The sequence below is a fragment of the Nyctibius grandis genome, chromosome 21 (assembly GCF_013368605.1).
Source record: "Nyctibius grandis isolate bNycGra1 chromosome 21, bNycGra1.pri, whole genome shotgun sequence".
In the NCBI taxonomy this organism is placed as follows: domain Eukaryota; kingdom Metazoa; phylum Chordata; class Aves; order Nyctibiiformes; family Nyctibiidae; genus Nyctibius; species Nyctibius grandis.
Window position 1 is genome coordinate 8,744,704 of NC_090678.1, and position 19,355 is coordinate 8,764,058.

At 53.5% G+C, this 19,355-nt stretch overlaps 1 protein-coding gene across 5 annotated transcripts in view; it reads left to right on the forward strand.

Moving 5' to 3' along the window:
• NOS1AP (nitric oxide synthase 1 adaptor protein) overlaps positions 1–19,355 on the forward strand; it is a 44,237-nt gene that overhangs the window by 12,286 nt on the left and 12,596 nt on the right. For 3 of the 5 annotated variants that reach the window (XM_068416872.1, XM_068416873.1, XM_068416875.1), the window contains exons 3-6: positions 17,468–17,560; positions 17,937–18,010; positions 18,458–18,566; positions 18,797–18,938. In XM_068416872.1, coding sequence (XP_068272973.1) covers positions 17,468–17,560; positions 17,937–18,010; positions 18,458–18,566; positions 18,797–18,938 — 418 coding nt within the window. The remainder of the gene's footprint in view (positions 1–17,467; positions 17,561–17,936; positions 18,011–18,457; positions 18,567–18,796; positions 18,939–19,355) is intronic. The other 2 variants (XM_068416874.1, XM_068416876.1) reach the window with 1 other exon arrangement.

A 19,355-nucleotide genomic window follows, 5' to 3' on the forward strand; every position in this document is an offset into this window, starting at 1 on the left:
GGGATTCCTGCTCCGGCCGGGCTCTGCCGCCCTGGTGCCGCTCTCCCGAGAGCGAAGCAGAGCAATGGGCCGTGAGCAGAATGGCTCCACCAGGGCAAGATGCATATATTAAGCCTAAATTTGGTCCCTTTTGTGGATCTGGATTGAGAGGGACTTTATACAGGGGGTCGGTGTTGCAGGGCAGGGGTGCCATCCCCGTCCTCCCACAGCTGAAGGGCTGGCGGTGGCACGGCCATCCTCACCATGCTGGCCAGAGAGGGGGTTTCTGTCCAGGAGCAGGAGGATGTTGGAGAATTCCTGGGATTCTTGCAGCTCAGGGGTGAGGAGGGAAGGGGAGGTGCTCAGCTGGCTGCCTCTGCATTTCTGCTTTTCCTGCCTGCACCAGCTGGGCTCGCTGGGTCCACAGCCCCATCTTGCCCTGCGTCTTGGGGCAAACCCCTTGCCCTGAAAGGAGTCGGTGGAATGGGACATTGGCCATGCCAAGGATGCGCTTGGACAGCAGTTTCGTGAGCGTTTGCTGCAGCTTTCCTCCAGAGCCTACATCTTCTGGCTCTCCTGCAGGGCGCCAGTGGCCATGTCAGTACTAATAAATACAATAGGCCAGGGCTTGTTTCCTGGCAAGGAATTGGGCTTGTGTTCATACAACTGAACTCTTTCTCCTCCTCATCCCAAACCAGGGTGACCCTGTCCATGTTGCTTCATGCCTTAAACTGCTGGGCTGGGTTTGACTTCAAAGTGCTCCTTGGCTCCTCTGGGTGCAAAGTGTGAGAAACCAATCCATAAGTCCAGATATTTACCCTTGGGCACCTGAACCTCAGAAGGTCCCAAGTTCAACAGTAAGTAAATGCTCATTAAAGCTGCACCCAGGCTGTCCTGTTGGTGTGAGCCCAGGGGACCTTCCTCGCCCAGGCTCTCCTGGGAAGCAGCAGCCCAGAGGCCACAGTGCTGTTCTGCTCTGCGCGGGTCACGGGCAAAGCTTGAGAAATTCGGATGGGAGCTCGGGAGAGTGGTCTGGGATGGGTCATACATCCGTCAGCTGCCGAAGAGGGTGTTATGGTACTGGAGGGCAAGAGCTCAACTGAAGTATCTTCCCAACCATAAGGACTATGAGTTGTTGAAGATTTAAGTGTAAAGTGCCTGAGCTAGCTGCAGGACACCCTTTCTTTTCTTCTTTCTTTCAGAATGGCTGGGCACATGGGGCCCTAAATGACAACAATAACTGTATACTATTTATGTTTTCATGATGTAAATGTATGCAAATATTTTCATCTCTGTTCTTCTGACGCGTCTCCAGTGCAGCCAGTGCTACCTGGCTGTGGTTCGGTGTGGTCATTCTAGAGAATCCGGAATCATCCTTTTTTGGCTACTTGGATTGCTGAGTGTGGCTTTAATCCAGGTTTTCTTTGGAGCCAGCAGGGATGAAATCCTATCTAGGCACTTCATAAAAGCTGCTTCTGTGGAAGTCTTCTGCAAGCCTGTTTCTGGGAAGTGTCCAGCTGAGTTTTGCAGGCTCAAAGCGAGGAGGGATTTCAAGCACTTTGAAATCTAGCTCCTCTACACCTCCTACTCTGACAGGTACATCTGATTTTGTGGGACTTCTGCTGCTTTGCATAGCTCAGCTCTATTTTAGCAAATTGGCAAAATTGCTGAATTTCAACAAGCTTGTTTAAAGCAAGATTTTGCATCCTCTGCAAACCACATGCACAGTCGGACTGGTGTGAAAACCGATGCGTTTGGCCAGTTATTTATGTAGAGCGCCTGGTGTAATTTTGAGCTCCCTTAATTAAAATATTTCTGAGATAGCCCTGTTCCTGCCGTGGTGAGTTTTTAAAAGCATTAGGTCATTTACAATGATGTAGTGGTCTCTTTCTTTCATCGTGCAAGAAGCAGCACAGCCGTGGCTGTCTGTGCCCTGAAGGGGAGCAGGGTTTGAAAGCTGCCTGCGGGGACGTGCTGCCCAGGAGACGCTCGGCCTCTGGCCGCGTGAGGAGCGCAGCCTGCTCTTTGCAAAGGCAGGTGAATTATCAGTGAGCTAACGACTTGATTATCCGAGGCGAACAAGATTACACTGTGTTAGATCTGGGAGGAACCGAAGGGATATTTGTAATAATCTCAATTGCTCTTTCAGTGCTCTGACAATCGCAGTAAGGAGGGTGAAGGTTTCCAGGCAAGTTTATTGTATTTCCCCCAGCACCATCAGTGCCACTTAACTTCGCAATAAAATAATGGCAGTCCAGCATTGCTACTAACGTGCTACCTGCTCAATTGCACAAAACGGGTCAGGATCTCATCCTGCAGTTAGTGTTTAATCAATAAACTGGTTAAATTAGTACCGGAGCAGCCTTTTGACCAGGACTGCCCGTAGGGGAGGAATAGTTTCCAGGAGAGCTTGCCAAAGCTCTGACTTTGCTGTCTAATATCATGGCCAGGATGCAGCGAGTGCTTTCCAGCGAAGCTTTGAAGGTTACTGGCAGCGTTAAGTAGAGTGAGTTGTACGTACACTCTGTTGTAATGCACATGTAGTAACATCACAAGTTTAAGGAGGTAGATGACTCCATGTGGCAGAGGGCAGGCGTCTGAACTGGTAAGGAGACGTGAAGCATGAGCCTTTAATGCTGGAAGGCGAGGTCTGAGCTCTGGAGGAAGCTGTGTAGGGATGGGGCTTTGGGTACTGCTCGCCAGAGGGACTTTGGGAAGGTGTTCCTGGGCAGACGTGAGCAAGCACTGCCTGTGCCGGCTGTCTGCCGGGCTTGCTGGGTCATGCGGTGGCAGGAATGACTGGGCTCAGCCGGGCGTGCAACCCGACGGGTCCCGGGGAGGTGAGGAACGGGCATGTTCCCCTTCCCCTGGTAGCTTGCCTAATACATAAGTCATGATAAGCTCATTGCCTTTTGGCTGCCGGCAGTGCCCTAGCTAAGTGTTCCCTGCCAGGCTCGGACTGGCAGCGTGTCCCCTGTGGCCAGGCTCCGGACCGCGGCGGGGAGTCCGACCTGGGAAAGAGCGGGGGGCTCCCAGCTGGACAGAGAGCTTGGTCGTGGAGCCAGCGAGGACGAATGAAGCCATAACCCAGAGAGGGGAGCATGCTTTGGGAAAGCTAATGAGCCAGGACGTGCGTGCTGGTGCGCGGTCTTCCACGTACCTCCGGTCTCTCTGAGGAGCTCAGCCCTTCTGTGGGCGAGTGCCCACGGGTAGGTGGTGCTCAGGGCACTGGCAGGAGCTCATCGGCTGACGCTGGGCATGCCAGCACCATCAGCAGTGCCACTGGTGGGTGACGCTGGCCTGGAGCCAGGCAAATGCCTTTCAGGGGCTGGGAGCCAGGTGGGCACCGAGCCTGGGGCAGGACTGGAGCTGCTGGCAAAAAGCTGGGAGGCAGCAGAGCCTCGTGTCCCCTACGTCCCTGTCATACGTCCTTGCCCTGTGTTTGCTTGGGTTTGCCTTTCCTTGGTTGGGCTTTCTTCCTTCCCTTATTGCCGGCAGCCTCTCCCCGTTACTCATCTCACCCCTGGCTGGGGGCTTTCCCCACCGGCGCTCGCCATGAGTCACGTTACCGGCGTGCCAATGCCATCGTCTGAGCCACCAGCAAATACCTGCTGGGAGCTCCAGGGAGAGGACAGGGAGTAATGTCTGCCAGGCTGCCTGAACGCAGGGCGAGGGCAGACCTTCAACAGGGCTCCTTTCCAGGCAAGGGATGCTCTGCCGGCTCCCACCCCCTCTCTAAATTCATGGAGAGCCTGTCAAGTCATTTCACAAACATCTGTCCCCTTCTGTGCCCTTGTGCTCCCTCCTCCTCATCCTGCTTCGCTCTTGTCCTTCCTCTGCAATGTTTCTTCAAGCAGGCTTTAAGCATTGCACTGGTGGGTTCCGTTATCCGTGGAGCTCAGCAGAGCCTGTGCGAGGAGAGGTGCTGGAGAGGTGCCCGTGCTTTCCGTGGCTCCCTCCTTTGAGGCTCTCCGTGCTGCACGCACGTTTTTGGTAGCGCAGCAGCCTCAGTTCGGTGCCGGGGCTCGGCTGCCCTACAAGCAAGGGGATCCGGTGCTGCCAGCCTCACTTTCCGCAGGAACGCACTGCAAACGCCGCGGAAGCTGCGGAGGGGCCGAGCCGGCTCTCCTGCTCTCCCCGTGCCTGCTCTGGCTTTCCTGCCTGCCTGGGAGGGAGCGATTTGTTGCTCGTGTGATCGAATTTAGCCTGGCTGTCAAGGGGGAGGTCTGCAGCTTGTTCTGGGAGATTTGGGGTCATGAGAGCACTGGTAATTACTGTTTGTGAGGGTCTGAGGAGTTCTTACAGAAACCGCCGTCCTTTGAGAGCTCTCTGCTCCTTCTGCAAGGTGACAGGGCTGCCTTTGATTGCCTGACCCTCCAACTTGCGTCAGCCTCTGCAGAAAGTACTGTTGTTGAAGGAGAGGGCTGTGCTCAGCGTCACCAGCCATCACGCACCCAGCTCAGTGCTCGCCAGCCCCGTCACTGTCACAAAGAGGTGACAGTCTCTTCGGCTGCTAGAAACTTGCTAGTGAAGATAACCATTGCCGCTTACCTTTGCATGTTAGAGTAAATTCCTAACCGTGCATAAGAATAAGCTCATGGAGCACCTGAGAGGTTGTTGAGGGGGGGAACATTACAGAAGATGGGTTTTAGAGGGGTACGCTGAGATGTGGCTGATTTCAAGGTGTGTAACTCATCCTGGCATCTCCCAGCAGTTTCACGGTCAGCACAGTGGAGAGCTGGGCTCATCCCCCTTTTCCAGTCCCCTTGAGTTTGTGTCTCCTCACATCCATGCCACTGCTTTTATTTGGAGGCTTTTTTTCCTTCTGGTTTACTGCAACATGGAATTTTCCTGCATAGTTTTGATAAGTCAGGGCTTTCATCAGTTTGCTGCCATCATGGTAGCTTTTTACTCTTGGGATGGAGCGGGGTCCAAACACTCCCTTGTGCTGACCGCTGAGGCGACGTTGCATGGACCCGAGCAGAAGAGACGCAGGCAGCCGTATGGGCAGCTGCCTCTTCCAACCAGACGTGTGTCCAGAGATGATACCTGCCTCTTGCTCTGTGATTGAGGGGAGAAATAGCTTAGGAAAAGAAGAGCAAAAAGTAAAAAAAAAAAGTCACAAGCAGGGAGTCAGGGGTCAAGCAATACTTACTGTTTTATGGATGAGAAACTGAGACACAGGGAGACTCGGTGACTTGTCAGACTCCTTCCGAGGGAAGCATCCCTGCGCGGGGAACCCGACTGAATTAAAATCGAACCAAGCTGAAGTCAACGCTTTAAATGCTACTCTTGTGTATGAGCCTTTCTGCTCTTGTGCTTCTCTGCCAGTCCTCGAAGGCCAAGGACCCCTTGATTTAATTCGTTGAAGTGTTCTCTGCTGTGTCACTGCAGAAGAGAGGCAAAGCGCGGAGCTGCAGCCTTGCGAAGAAAGTGCCCCGTGCCCCAGTTTCTTCACTGCTAAAATTAATTCTTGGTGGTTTTGGCTTGGTGCAGCAGGAGGATGTTCCAGGGGATGCTGTACACCGAACGGCCGAGGGGGAAGAGCAGCGTCAGAGCCTGCCTCATAGCCAGCGGCAAGGTGAGAGGGATCTTGGCGCGGGGTTTTGTGGCTGTGGGAGCTGTAAGAGCGTGTCTGTTACAGCGTGTTCCTGCGGCGCGCGGGAGCGGAGGAAAGGATCATATCTGTGTAAGAGGAGAGGCTGCGAAAGCTATTGTGTGAGCTGGGCTGTGGAACAGATCCCCTTTAATTAGGGAGCTGGCGGAAAGGATGTGTCCATTGTAGGACAGCAGAACAACAAGCACAGCCGAGAACAAGATAAAGGAGCCGAGCACTCCCCCAGTCCCAGCGGAGCAGGGCTGTGGCATGCAAAGCACAATGAAAGCCCTGGATGTCCCCAGCCTCCTCCTCGCCCCACAGGCAGGCTGCGATGGCTGCAGCTTCTTGGCACGGCACTGCAGCCATGGCTGCTCCATTGTCCCTGTGGACGATAGTTGGTGATGTGCTTCCACGGGGATTTTTGGAGGGATTGGACTTTGCCAGGCTGCAATGAAGTCTGCCCAGAGGAAGACTATAGATGAAGAACGTAGCCAAATTTGGATGACTTTTCAGAGAAGAAAATGTTTCCTTCTCAAGCCAGGCTTCCCTGATGGAGAATGAGGATCCTGGTGATTCTTAATCTGTTGCTTGGTCTTCCCCAGCATGAGTTTAACATGGTAGAAAGAAAACCCCAACCAAACCAGTTCTCCTTGCCGTATGCTTCCCTATGGAAACTGCTGATCCTTTTCAGCAGAAACGGCAAAAATCAGCCTGAAGTGGGTATTCACCGCAGGAAACTTCAGCAAAGATGGTTAAATTTCAGCTTAACTCTTTGACTGAAAACAGCCCCACCCGTGACATTTTACAGTGTTGTTCTTGGATTGAGATAGTGATATGCATTATAGAGAGCCATCTCTTTCTTTCTCCCTCCAAAGCCTCCAGTTTTGTTTTGGCATTTTGCTCCAATGGCATATTCCTACTCCCTCTTAACATGACGGATGGGATTGGTCTGGACTCCTTCAAACACTCCCCAATCCCTGCAAGCTTCGGGGATGTGTGTATATCTCTCCAGTACTGGAAACACAGTGAGCACGTCTCTGCTGACCTCTACATAAATGCTAAGACATCCTCAATATATAAAAAAGAGACATCCAGAGTAATTGGCCCAAAGCCGGTGGTGAGCATGATTCAGGGTGCAGGTCCCACCGAGCTTTCTGTGAAAAAAGACAGGTCTTTTTGTGGTTTGAATGGATCCAACTTCAACTCCCAGCTAGCTGATCTTCTGCATTTGCCTGGAGTCAGAGAGCCTTCGACGTGAGGAGGCTCTCCCCGAGTCCCAGGTCTGAGCTGTGGACAAGTTCCCCCCCAGCCTACTCTTTGGATAAGCTAAACTGGAGTTTGTTTTAACCTCGGGGACTTTGGAGTCTGGGATACCTGCCTCATGTTCTTGTTGCTTTTTTCTAAACTCCTTTCTATTGCTTCTTTGAAGTGTACGATAAAGCAGAACGTGTTGTGTCAGGATGGATTATATTAGTAGTGATTTCAACTCTGCTATGTTTTGAGATAATCTCACCTTTCTCTTTTGCTGCACGTTGCCCTGCTCCTGTGCCCAGGACCACGCTCTCTTCGTAGTGTCCTTCCCACTGGGATGACACCTTTCGATGTCTCCTGGGTTTTTTTAGGATGCGTTTCTGCATCTTGTGGATGCAGCTTCTGTTCCTTGTTCCTTTGGGAGCCTGCTTGGCCAATGCCATATAAAATCATCCTCAAACGAGGAGATGCCAAATTCCTGTACGCTTCACCTGGATAGAAAATACTCTTCTTCTTCCAGACCTGCATAAAAATGAGCACCGCTGTGCTGTCCTTGCTGTGGGGTTTCCTGGACGCACAGTAGCATTCTGTCATCTGTCTGTCTGTCAGTGCTTCATCTGGGGCTCCGCCGGTGAGGTGGGTTTCAGCCCCTTCATCTGGGCTGTGTGGTCACATTAGAGAACATTTTTGTCAAAATGCATGGAAAGGGGGAAACAGCAATGTATTCGCTAAGTTTCTTGGCCAACCTAATAGCTTTATGAAGTGCACTTTTAATTTCCTTGAGATAGTTTAGGACCTCAGCTTGCCTAGAACTAGCACTGTCCGAGTTGTACTGCAATCCTTTTGCTTGATATTAAGTCCTATATTGGCTGTTTTCTAACTGCCTAAAATCTTCAAGCTTTATTAGCTTGGAATTTTTTCAAAGATCTGAGTCTGTATAATTCTTACTTAAACTCTCTAAAGGACGTTATTCAGACTTGTTGACTTTAACGTGCAGAATTTAGTGAATGATTTTTAATACCTGCATTAGTTACTGCTGAAATAGGAACCATGAAACAAGTGTGATACGAATAATTACCTCTTTTCTCCAGTTACAGCCCAGAAACATCGTTGAGCACCGCTGGCATCTAATGAGCCCCACAGGGCTGCCTTGTTTCTGATGTGCTAAGCGTTTAATGCTGCTGCTCATTCATTCTTTATTAATTGTCTGAATTTCGTAATTGCTGATTTAGTTCCAGTATTACCAGCTTGCCTTCCTTCAGTTTGTCATTGCTCTTCTGCTTGGCTATTCTCATCTGCCTTACTCAAGCTTTTTATGCAACTGCGGGAGAGCAGCTCTTTGGTGAGTGGTGAAAAAATACCAAAATAAATCCTGTATTTCACAACTTGGGGCGTAAATCTCGCCACATTCTGGTTCGGCTCGCTTTGCTGAGCTGACGCCCTTCTGAAGCGCTGCGTGGGTACGTTCTTACGGTGCCCCTCTCTTTGCCACCTGCCCTCGGGGTGGATTTGGGGTGAGTCTGGTGTCATCCCCTTCGTGCGGGTGGGGATGATCTCAGCTGCCTTCAGGCAGGGTCTGTCTTGGAAAGAAAGCATTTGGGGAAGAAAGCTAATCTTGAATGCAGAAATGTTGTTTTCCTGCTGAGGCAGAGGAAGGTGCCCAGCTGGGCACTACCTGCAGGGCTCAGCACCCGGCACTCCCGGGGTCCCCCAAGGCACCGGGTCTTGCCGGTGCCAGAAGGAGGCAGGAGTTTAATTAGGGGTTACCGTAAACGGGCATGGCTAAACCGCTGCAAATGGCAATGCTTTTCTTTAAGCCAAGCTCGTTCTAGCACATGGGTTCAAACCCACTGAGGCCATTTCTAGGCTCTTGTAGCTTCTCACCGTCTTCAAAGGGCAATCGCAAGGAGCCGTCACCAAACAGCTTGTGCGCCCGCTGCCGATGCCTGCATAGGTTGCACCAATGCGTATCTAATTAAAAATACCACAAATTCCACTCAGATGTGGGGTTTCCAAGGAATGTGCTTCTGCTTATTTTAGCAACACGTGGTAAATATTAAAACGTGCACAGCTCATCTCTCGTCTTGTGTCTCCAGGGCTGCGAAAAGCACTGCGAAAGCAGTGCCAGCAGATGCCTGCAGAGCCCGCTCCTTGTTTTCATTAAGCAAAGGGAGCAGCTCAAAGCCTGGTTATTTTTGCAACCAGTTTGACCAGTATCCTGGTCATCAGAGATGGCAGGGTGTGAAGGCAGGTGGGAGCTTGCCACGTCCCACGTGGGTCCAGACCATGCTGTTATTGCTTCCTTGGATTTCTGAAAGGAGTTCAGAGATGTTTCCAAGGCTGGGAGCTAGCCTGTGGCACTGTCTCCACCAGCATTCACACCTGGCTGAGAGGTCCTGCTTTTCCCAGCCCACAAACCATCACTCCCGCTTGGAGCCATCGTGGCGTGTGCCCCGGCCGGGGGGTCAAATGATGCATGCGGCTGTGCTGGGACAGGGTCCCCAGCTTTCTCTTATAAGCTCTGTATTAGTTAAGCCCCAATGAAGTGAACAGTAACATGTGCTTGGGGACCTGTTGTCGGCTCTGAGCTGCGAGGTGGGGCTGAGGGGTGTTGGTGGGAAGCGTGCTCCTGCACCGCCGGCTGCATCCCTCGTGTGCGCCGTGCCACCGCACCCCGGCTCCCCGCACACACGGAGCTGCGGCGAGCGGCCTTGGGAGGGGGGGATGCGCTGCTGTGTCTCAGATCTCCTCTAAATCTCTGATGTTAAGGTTTTACAAAAAAACCCTCCAAAAACACCTTAAGACAGGGACAGGAAGGTGTGGATCCCCTAAGGTTTTCTTGTAAGGGAGGTAAATCAACTTGTAAATGGAAATCTGAAAAAGAGGAGGTGAGAATAAGCTGTTATCTGGAGGAACTTTATCCATGTAACCCTATGATTGATATTGATTTAATTTTCACCGGTTGTGATTTCTCTGAGATTCCTGTGAAACTGCTTAGACTGAAGACGGCTTGTGTACGTGTCCCAGTTTGGCAGCTCAACTCGTGTAACTTGGAGGTAGTGGGAGGAGGTTGGAGGGAGTGGACCGAGGCAGCTAGCTGATATCTGGCAGGAAATAGCAAACCGAGCAGAAGGAATTTATTGTGGAATATTCGGTGTTATTGGAAAACACATTTTGTGTGATAAATGGGTATGCTGTGATGTAGGGGTTGTTTTCTAAGCAGGAACCTTAACTCTGCTCCACTGTTTTTCCAACATGGGTATTTTTAGACTGATTCCCATTTATACCCATCAGTACTTGTGACCATCACAGACGGTTACCAAAATTAAACGTGAAGTTGGATGGGAAAATAGGCACTGACCTTGTCAGTGCAAACCCAAATCATATCTTGTTTCAGATGAACACATGCACCTCAGAGCCATGTTTTCCCGTATGTGCGAATGCAAACTCTGAGGAACTATAGAAGAGTTTTAAAAAGCGTTGTTAAGCGCAAGAATAAGCATCCAATACTTCATTACTCCTCCTCCCCTTCCAAGTCACCATGCCCTTTGGTTCAAGTCTAGCTACTGGCAAAACCCCCGACACTGGGGTGTAGACAGGATGACGTGGGAAACCTAAGCCCGAGGAGCAGCTCAAACCTGAGCTGGCAGGGTGGCAGAGGTGTGTCCAGCGTGTTCGCCCATGCGGTTTGCTGATGGAGCAGGTGGGTACCTTGGTCCTGTCCCCAGACACCTCTGAGGCTCTGTGCCCTGCGATGGGAGCTGTCCCCTCTGTGGGCACGAGCGCTGCAGGCTGGTTTTGTCCCGGGTTTTGGCAGCAGGAGAGGGGAGCACGAGCAAAGTGACCACACCGCAGGGATCCCCAAATCTCTCTGCTGTCCTTGGCTCTGTCTCCCTGCCCTGGGAGGGAGCAGGGAGGTGCTGCTGGCACCCCATGGGCAAGCACCCCGCCAGGGTGGGCATACCCGCGGCTGGGCGTACCGTAGAGCTGCCTGCGGGAACGGGGGTGACAGCGTGAGCTCACTGGAGCTGCAGCGGGATTGCGTACCCGTGGCAAAGGGGAGCACTCGATAGACACAGGCAGCAGCATGGCACGCTTCTAAAAGTGGGCTTTAGTGCATTTATTGCAGATAAGATAAGTAGGCTAAGCAGGTATTCCAGCATACTCCCCTCCAGCAAGCTCAAGTCCCCTGTGAGCTTAAAGCACAACCCAGGAACAGTGGACTGTCAGATATTTTGAAGCCGTGTTCAGAAATGCCTCTTGGATGAAGCTGACCACCCTCCTGGGAGGTGTCCTGCTTTCAGTCCGCTTTATCCCCTGACATCTGCCGCTGCCCCAGGAGAGCTGGGGCGATGCACGAGGGCGACGGGGGCCAGGGCAGGCTGGCAGGTGCCTTTCTGCTCTCGGGGCACAGCCCACAGCGCAGGCAGCAGGAGGGAGCGATGTTCCGCGCCCGAGTACCCCGCTGGCAGGGCCCTGGCTCTCTGCTGCGCTGCCCACCCACCTGACAGCCGGGCTCTGGGGACAGTCACTGTCTCCGTTCCCTGCCGCGCGGCAGAGCGTGCCCAGCCGTCTGCTGGACACCACCCCGCGGTTCCCAGACCTGTGTGGCTGGGGTGGTTGGGGACACTCTTCTGATCTGCGAGACTCCTCCTGGCCAGGTCGCATTTGCTGCTGTGCCAGGAAAGAGCCGTGTCCCTCCCCGGTGCCCTTTCCCGCACAGCCCGTGGGCGGCTGTGCGTCACCCGAGGGCACCGGTGTTGGTGCCATTTCCTCTGTGGTTCAGTAAAGCCAAATCCTCGTCCCCTGCGTGGTGCTGCTGTTTGCCGTTCCTCCCGACTACTCCTATTAGGATCCCAGCAGGGTTTCTCAGCCTTCCCTCCTGCGGGTGACGCCTGCTCTCCTGTATATTTCCGAGATTTACTTTCATTCCCTGTATTTTCAGCAGCACAAACGCTGAGGTATGTGGTTTCCCTCCCCAGTCATTAATTCTTGGAGCCGTGGAGCCTGTGCCGGTTGAACTCAAGCTGTCATTTTGTAATAAGTTAATTCCTCATCAAGAGCGCAGTACCCAAAGCACCAGGAAAGCCTCAGCTAGTCTGCCGCCTCTCCCCCTTTCATGACCTCGGGTTAAAGTCTAACCCCGAAGGCAGTTTATGGGTTGCCATGCTGGCCAGGAGGAGCTGCCGCGGGTGCCGAGGCAGGTGGGCACCGGCTTCCAGCGCCCTGCCCCGCTCCCCTGCCAGCCGCGCGCTTGCGGGGTCGTTCCCGTCACTGAGGGGGCTGCGGGACAGCCGCAGGGGCCTCGGCGCAGGGCCTTGCCAGGCAGCTCCTTGTGTTCAGCAGAGGTGGCTCTGTGGGGTCCGGCTTTGCTCAGAGTTGCACGTCCTTTCTGTGTAAACACAAAGAAATACAGTTTTCTGGCAAAAAATACATCCCCTTCTATGCTTTTTCTTATAGCAGTTTTTTTTTCCCCTCCCTTCTGAGCTAGCAGAGTAGCAATGAGGTTTGTGGAAATTGCTTCTTCCCTATTAATTGAGTTCTCGGACCACTGTTCTTTCCCCAGTACAAGCTTGTAAACCTTCTTTTTTTATTTTTTTATTTTTTTATTTGAGGAGGATGGAGGATGGACAGGGACACCTCGATGCATTTAGGGGAACTTCCATTAAAAAATTTCCCATTTATTTGTATTCTGCTGGCACAATCTGACCGTATAACATTGTCGGTGCCTTCCCTTACTGATGGACAGTGCTAGTGGGCAGACTTAAATCTGTACCTGCTGCAGTTTAGATGGCCTGGAATGAAATGACAGCATTTTTGTTCAGGTTAATCTTTTTCAGATGCTTGTGAATGTGGGGGGACGATGAATCTAGGAAGACATCATCTCCCTGCTCTGCCTAACCCAGCACGCAGTGCGTGGTTACAAGTTTTCTTACACTTTTGCCGTGTAGAGACAGCGTGACAGGACGGATAACGTGTTTCTAGGGATGCGGAGTTTTCCATGCGTTTCACACGTACCCATCGCACCCGGATTCATACATAATTTTACTCCAAGCTGACAAGGTTACGTGCACTCTCTATTAAGGAACATATGTTACTCTGTTCTCCAGAAAGGGCAATTTTAGTGCTCTGCCAGTAGGAATGTGTTGCGCAATGGTGCATACACCAGCTGGCATTATTTTCCATCTAAAGTTATTTAAATAGTGAACTCTGTCTGAAAGACAGATGTTGAAAATAGGCTCCCAGTAACCTGAGGTCAATGGTAAGGCCCTCATGCTCTGAAAAAAATAGATGTTTCTTTTCTAACTGAGACAATGAGCGTGTTTTTTTGTGGGCGGTGTAAAATTAAGGGATAATCTTTATTCACTAATGAGCTGGTTGGAGTTTACAAGTGGTCTAATACTTCTTTTTCATTAGTAAGACCACCTTTACTTTTTTTTCTTGAATACTTTTATTTTTAAACTTTGGCATATCTGAAATGTCCATTTTCAATCTTTTCTTAACAATTTTAGTAGAGTGCTTAGAGCTGCAGTTGGAGATGGACTGTGGAGCTGTGCAAGCCTGGGAGCAGGCGGGTTTCTCTGTTGCTCTTTCCATTTTCTGTGCATTTCCCTGAAATTATTTCTTATCTGTCTTCTGGGATTGCCACATTGCTATAGCCAATAATTGATATAATTAACCCAAACTTGTAGTATTATTGCAGATATTTAAAGATCCAGAATCATGCCCAAGATGGCCAAACTACCTGGGTTGAAGGCCAGGGAAGCTCTTCTGACCGTTGCACCGTTTAGTTAGTTGTAAGTAATACAGTGAAATGCTGCGGGGCGTGAAACCAAGGCGGATCATGGGGAAGTTGCACAAATCCTCTTTCCTTCCTTGATCCCAAGCTGGATAATTATTTCTGCGTCATTTCTTTATTAAACTGGATGCGACTCTCCAAACTGGAGCCATCGGTAGCTGAGTTCCCTCAAGGGAGGGACGTGTGGTTTTTCTCCTGAAGTAGTCCCCTAAAATCAGAATGCCGTATCCAGAGAGCGCGGGGTGAATTGCTGTCACCCGGCTCCCTGCACCCAATAGCAGAGGCACTCCTATTGCTCCTGTTGCCATGCATAGCAAAGCTCCTCCTGAGCATCCCCGTCCCCTCCTGGCAGCAGAGCGGGTCCCACGCTGGTGGCTTTGAGAAGCCCAACTTTGGCTTTTCCACGCACACAGTTTTGTGTTGGCTGGGTGAGCAGCTCGTTAGCAGCAATGGTGTGATTTTTAGCACTCCTTTGGGGATGCAGGGGGTATTCCCAGCAAGGGTTGCATGGCATTGGTCCAACACCCCTGGAAATGTGCCGGTTTTCTTCTCCTCTGGGTCAGCTGGTGCCCACGGGTTTGGATGCTGCAGCGGCAGTTGCTGTGGAGACGGGCATTTCCCACCCCACCATCACCTCTGCTCTCCTCCCAGCAACAGGGAAAGGTAAAACCCTAATATGTCTCTTTTGTGTCTCTCTTCAGCTTTCTCTCTCCGTTTCACAGCAGAAGGAGGGGTGTTGACAAGTGTGGGCCGACCCATAGATCTCCGTGCCCAGGGCTGACAGAGCTGTAGTGAAGAATAGCTCCAAGCCAGGGAGGTCCCAATTGGTCATATGGAGAGAGATTTCCCATTTCCCCATTAGTAAACAGGCTTGCAGGGCAGGTGTTAGCAAGGGCAGGTCCTGTCGACGTGCAGCATGTTGGTGAGACCATCTGAGATGTCCAGCAGTCTTCAGGAACAAAAAGCCCATACTGGCATCTGTAGTCTGCTAATGAAAAGGGTTGGCCATTGCTTGGGGGAGGTCCAAGGAGGCAGCGTAGGGCCAGCTCCCTTATGGTCTCTGCGGCTCAAATCTTGCTTAAAGGAACTGCACAGACCTAATGCTTCCTTTGACCTTAGCCAGAGCTATGGCTTGAGGTGAAACCCCTCTGGCTTGCTCCATTAGCCTTGTGAACAAGGCAGAGCCGATTGCCCCGTGGCTGTGAGCAGCAGCGAAGCAGCACATGAGGGATGTCAATGGTCTTGCTGGTCTCCGCAGAGCGGTACATACTCCCTTTTGCTTTCGTCTGCTGCCCTTCTCTCCCGGGTGCTTTCCCTCCCTTCTCGCACCTATTTACCCACACTCAAATCTGAAAGCCCCCCGAGGTCAGCAGTGCACCTCCTGGCCGTGGGACTCGGCGTGCCGGCCCCGCGCAACCCAGGGATGCGAGAGGCGGCTCGGCTGAATCACCGTTTTATTGAATCCTCTTCCTCACTGATTTGTTATTAAATTACGGTTGGTGTTTCATTAGAGCGCCAGTGGGCACGAGTTCACTAGCATTTTACTGGCCGGAGCCGCGCTGTGTTGTACGGGGACTGTCCCCCGCAGAGCGCCCACGCTCGCTGGGGCGGCTGCGCTGACGAGCTCTGCTCGGGGCAGGGCAGGCGACAGCTCTCGGAGCGTGTGGCTGGGGCTTGCCAAGGAGCTTGGCTCTCACCTCGGCGTCTGGATTTGTGCAAGGGCTTAACAAATCTGGCTGGCCGGCCCTTCTGGGAATTTGACTTCCTTGCTCCTGTCGGTTCTTGCTGGAGGTTTGCCGTGAGCCGTTAGCACGACGGGACTCTGGCTTCAGCGTGGCAGAGGCAAAGCAGCTTTCCCCATGGCACTGCCCTCTGCCAGGCTTAGGGTGAGCCCGGGCAGGATCCCTTGCCTGCAGGCAGGGATTGCAGAAGCCTCTCAGGAGCTCTGCGTTGATTCTGGCCCTGAAACACATGCTGGAGCTGGGGAGCATCTTTGCTGAAACGCCCTGGCCTGTCCGCACTGCTGCCCTGGGGCTGTTACTCACCCAAAAACCAGGCTGAAAATAGTCTCTCTAACCCGGAGATGTTTTTCAGGGTTGCTGTCTCTTCCAAGCCCGCATTAATTAGCACTTGGGTTGGCCCAGAATAGAAACCCCATGGCTCCAGCAGCTGGGAAATGCAACTTGATGTGTATAATCAATGATCGTTAGGACCAATAAATCAGGCTGCAGCTCCACAAAGTGCCGTGCAGTCGCTCTGGGTGCTGCAGCGAGCATCCAGCTCAGCCTGCGGCTCCTGGAAAAATCGCATGCAGAGCTTCAGGCGGTGCTGGGTTCATTGCTCCAAGGTAGCCAGGCTGGAGCTCACCTTTTCAGGGCTAAGTCAAGACATTTCTTTAGCATTAGGTACCAGACACACTGCTGTGATCACAGTGCTGGTCAGGTGTCTTATCAAGGCACAGAGAGGGGACTCTTGGATCCAGTTTCACCTCTGTCTGTAACAACAGGGAAAGGGAATACGAGAGATGGGACTTGGAAACCCACCCCGGTCGGCTCTTTGGTGAGGGACTCTGGTGAGACCCTTCTCCGTGAGGAATAAGCCCTGCAAGCAGCATATGGGTATGTGCTGGGGGCTTTGAGGCTGGCTGTAGCCGTGGTGGGAGCCTGAGCTCTGCTTTCTCTAGCCCATCACCACGGCTTCAGCCCCAGAGCGGGTGGGCTTGCACAGCTTGCCTGGTCTGCGCACCAGGGAGGGCAGAGCTGCGTTCCCCCCGCTGTTTCCAGAGTCATCTGTATCTCCCATCCCCATCGGCGACTTTAAAATGGCTTTGAGGAATTGTATTTTCAGGTCTTTTATCATTCGATCGCAGGTCAAGGCCAGCAGCTTTTCCTGCCTGCTGGCTCTGGCTGCCAGAGTTAATACATCACGCAGCGCTGGAAATGTCACACAGAGGCTCGGCGCGGGCCGCGGGCAGGGCTGTGCGTTGGGGCGCCTGCCCTGCGCCCCCTCTGCAGAGAGACTGCTGGAATAATGAGAGGATTAATTAAATTCCTCTACCTCGGGCATGTGAGGTGCAGGATGCGGGGCTTTGCTGCTCCTGGGCGGGCGCAGAGGGTCTGTCCCCATGGCTGTGCACAGCTCCCTGCGTGTGGGACCAGCACACGGGGTACCTGATATGGGTGCACCCGTGCTGGACCGATGATGGGACTCCCCAGAAGTCCCACAGCAGGAGGTTGCTCAGCCTAAATGGCTTATCCAGCCTGTTCCCCTGCCAGCCCCCTCCCCGCTTGCAAGACTCTAAATGCAAAAGTGGCTGGATTTGAGGAATCTTGTTCTCTCCCTGGGGCTGGGCCAGAGTTTTGTGTTTGGTCACTGATCTTTGGAAGTTCCTGTTGGGTTTTTTTCCTGTCCAGTGACTTCTAATCAAAGTGGGTAATTGCATTATCCCATCTCCCCTGGAGAGGTTCACAGCATCCTCAGCAATCATGTTCAGCTTTATACCGAGCCCCTAAAAAACCCCACTCGAAAGGAGGTTTTTCCTCAGCAATGGCCACAAGCCAGTGGGGCAAACCCGGCGAGGCTGCAGAGCCAGATTTCTTCGGGGTGTGCTCCTCCAGACACTGGGCATGGGGACACTGCGGGGCAAAAAGGCCCCTGTCCTGTCCTAGCATGGATGCACAGGCTGATGTGGGCATGTGCTTGTGTTTGGGGAGGCACATGGGGTTGGGGAAATCTTTCCTTGCCCTTCTCGCCCCTTCCCATCGGAGCCTCTTCAGCCCTCCACAGGGCTCTCCTGGCACAAGTAAGCTAATTCAGGTGTTTTCTGCTGTCCCCCGCAGTATGAGTTTAAAGCCAAGAACATCAAGAAGAAGAAAGTGAGTCTCATCGTGTCCGTGGATGGCGTGAAGGTCATTCTGAAGAAGAAGAAGAAGGTAGGCAGCCCCGGTCCCGGCGGCAGCGGTGCCGCAGCAGTGGGAACCCTTCCCGCGTGGTGCAGGGACCTGCAGGGTTCTTGAGTTTCTGTGAGACTCAGGTGGGTGGGAGAGGGAGGGGTGGGCTGGGGTCAGCCACGGGTGAGCCGTGTTCCTGCAGGATGGCAGAGCCGGTCCTGATGCGGGCGTAGAAGGGGCTCGGGGGGCCCTGCGGGAGGTGGTGCGGGACAGCACCAGCCCCAGCAGGATCTGTCCCTCGGCAGAGGGTACAGGGGAGCAGCAGCAGAGCTGTGACAAGCGCTTCCCGGGTCTGTCCCTGGGCTGTGTCTGCCCTGTTCTTGATCTCAAGGGCAGCGTCTGACGTACTCATTTTCAGCTTCTTTTGTTGCAGAAAAAAGAATGGGCCTGGGACGAGAACAAAATGCTCGTCATGCACGATCCCATCTACAGGTAAGCCTGCCCGCCACAGGGACGGAGGCTCGCGTGGCTCTGCCATGCCCCTTACCCCCACCACGCGGGCACCGTGGCTGGCTGGGGCAGGTGCCCAAGCGAGGAGGCCAGCTCTCCGGACAGGCAAGGCAGAGGAGCGAGGGCTGCTCTCCTCGGTCCCTGGAGGGCTCCTGGGCCACCGGCTCCATCCCCGGGGGCTGAGCAGAGAAAGCCCCGTGCTGCCTTTGCAAAATGCTTGCTGCTGCTGAGTCAGCAGGCTAATTTTCCTGGCTGAGGCAAAACCACTGCCAAAAATATTTCTGATGGGCTTCAGCAGGGATGTGCTGCAGAGGCTGGGCATCTGCCAGCGCCCCGTGCCCTGAGAAGTGCTGGCTGTGGCCTTGGCAGTCTCCTGGGCATGTGAATAATACGTATGTTAATATCTTCCCCTCCTTTCTCTCCTTGCAGGATATTCTATGTGTCGCACGACTCCCAGGACCTAAAGATCTTCAGCTACATTGCCAGGGATGGGTCTAGCAATGTCTTCAGGTGCAATGTCTTCAAATCCAAGAAGAAGGTAAAGGTGTTGGGATGCTCATCGCGCCGTCGGGGGTCTCAGTGGGGCGGCGGGGGCAGGACCCCAGGGCGCTGCACTGCAGCAGGCAGCCCAGAGCACTGCGGTGATGGGAGCTCTGGTGCCTGCGGCTGTGCTCGGTCCCTGGGGCAGCGCAGACCCCCGAGAGCTGTGGCAGGCTGGGGAGGGCAGCAGGCAGGGGCGGGCGAGGTTACGTTCCTCTCTCGCCGCAGAGCCAGGCCATGCGCATCGTGCGCACCGTGGGGCAGGCGTTCGAGGTCTGCCACAAGCTGAGCCTGCAGCACACCCAGCAGAACGCGGACGGGCAGGAGGACGGGGACAGCGAGAGGAACGGGGATGACCTGGACGTCCCAGGTACGCTGCGAGGGCAGAGGCGGGGGCGGCGGGGGGCTTCTGGAGCCTGGCAGACGCGGTCTGCAGTCACCTCTTCCCACACTGCTCCTGGCCGGCTGGCGCCTGCAGGGAGCGGATTTGCACAGCAATCTGGCCTGCGGCGCCTTGGGCTCAAGCCGGGATCTTGCCCAGCAAGGAGCCTTCGCTAGGTGTTAGCCATCATCCTCGCAGACATCCCCCTTGCTGGGAGCCCATTAGCAGCGCCCGGGGCTCTGCTGGGCGCCTAAATGCTCTCTGTGCTCGGCTGCACACGCAGCAAACATCTCCTCGCTGCTTCCACGGCAGGACCCTGAGCACAGACCTTCCCCGTGTCCTGAGGTGCTCACAGCGCTGGGTCCGGCTCTCTGCCACCCACCCAGCTCATGGTCTATCGCCTCC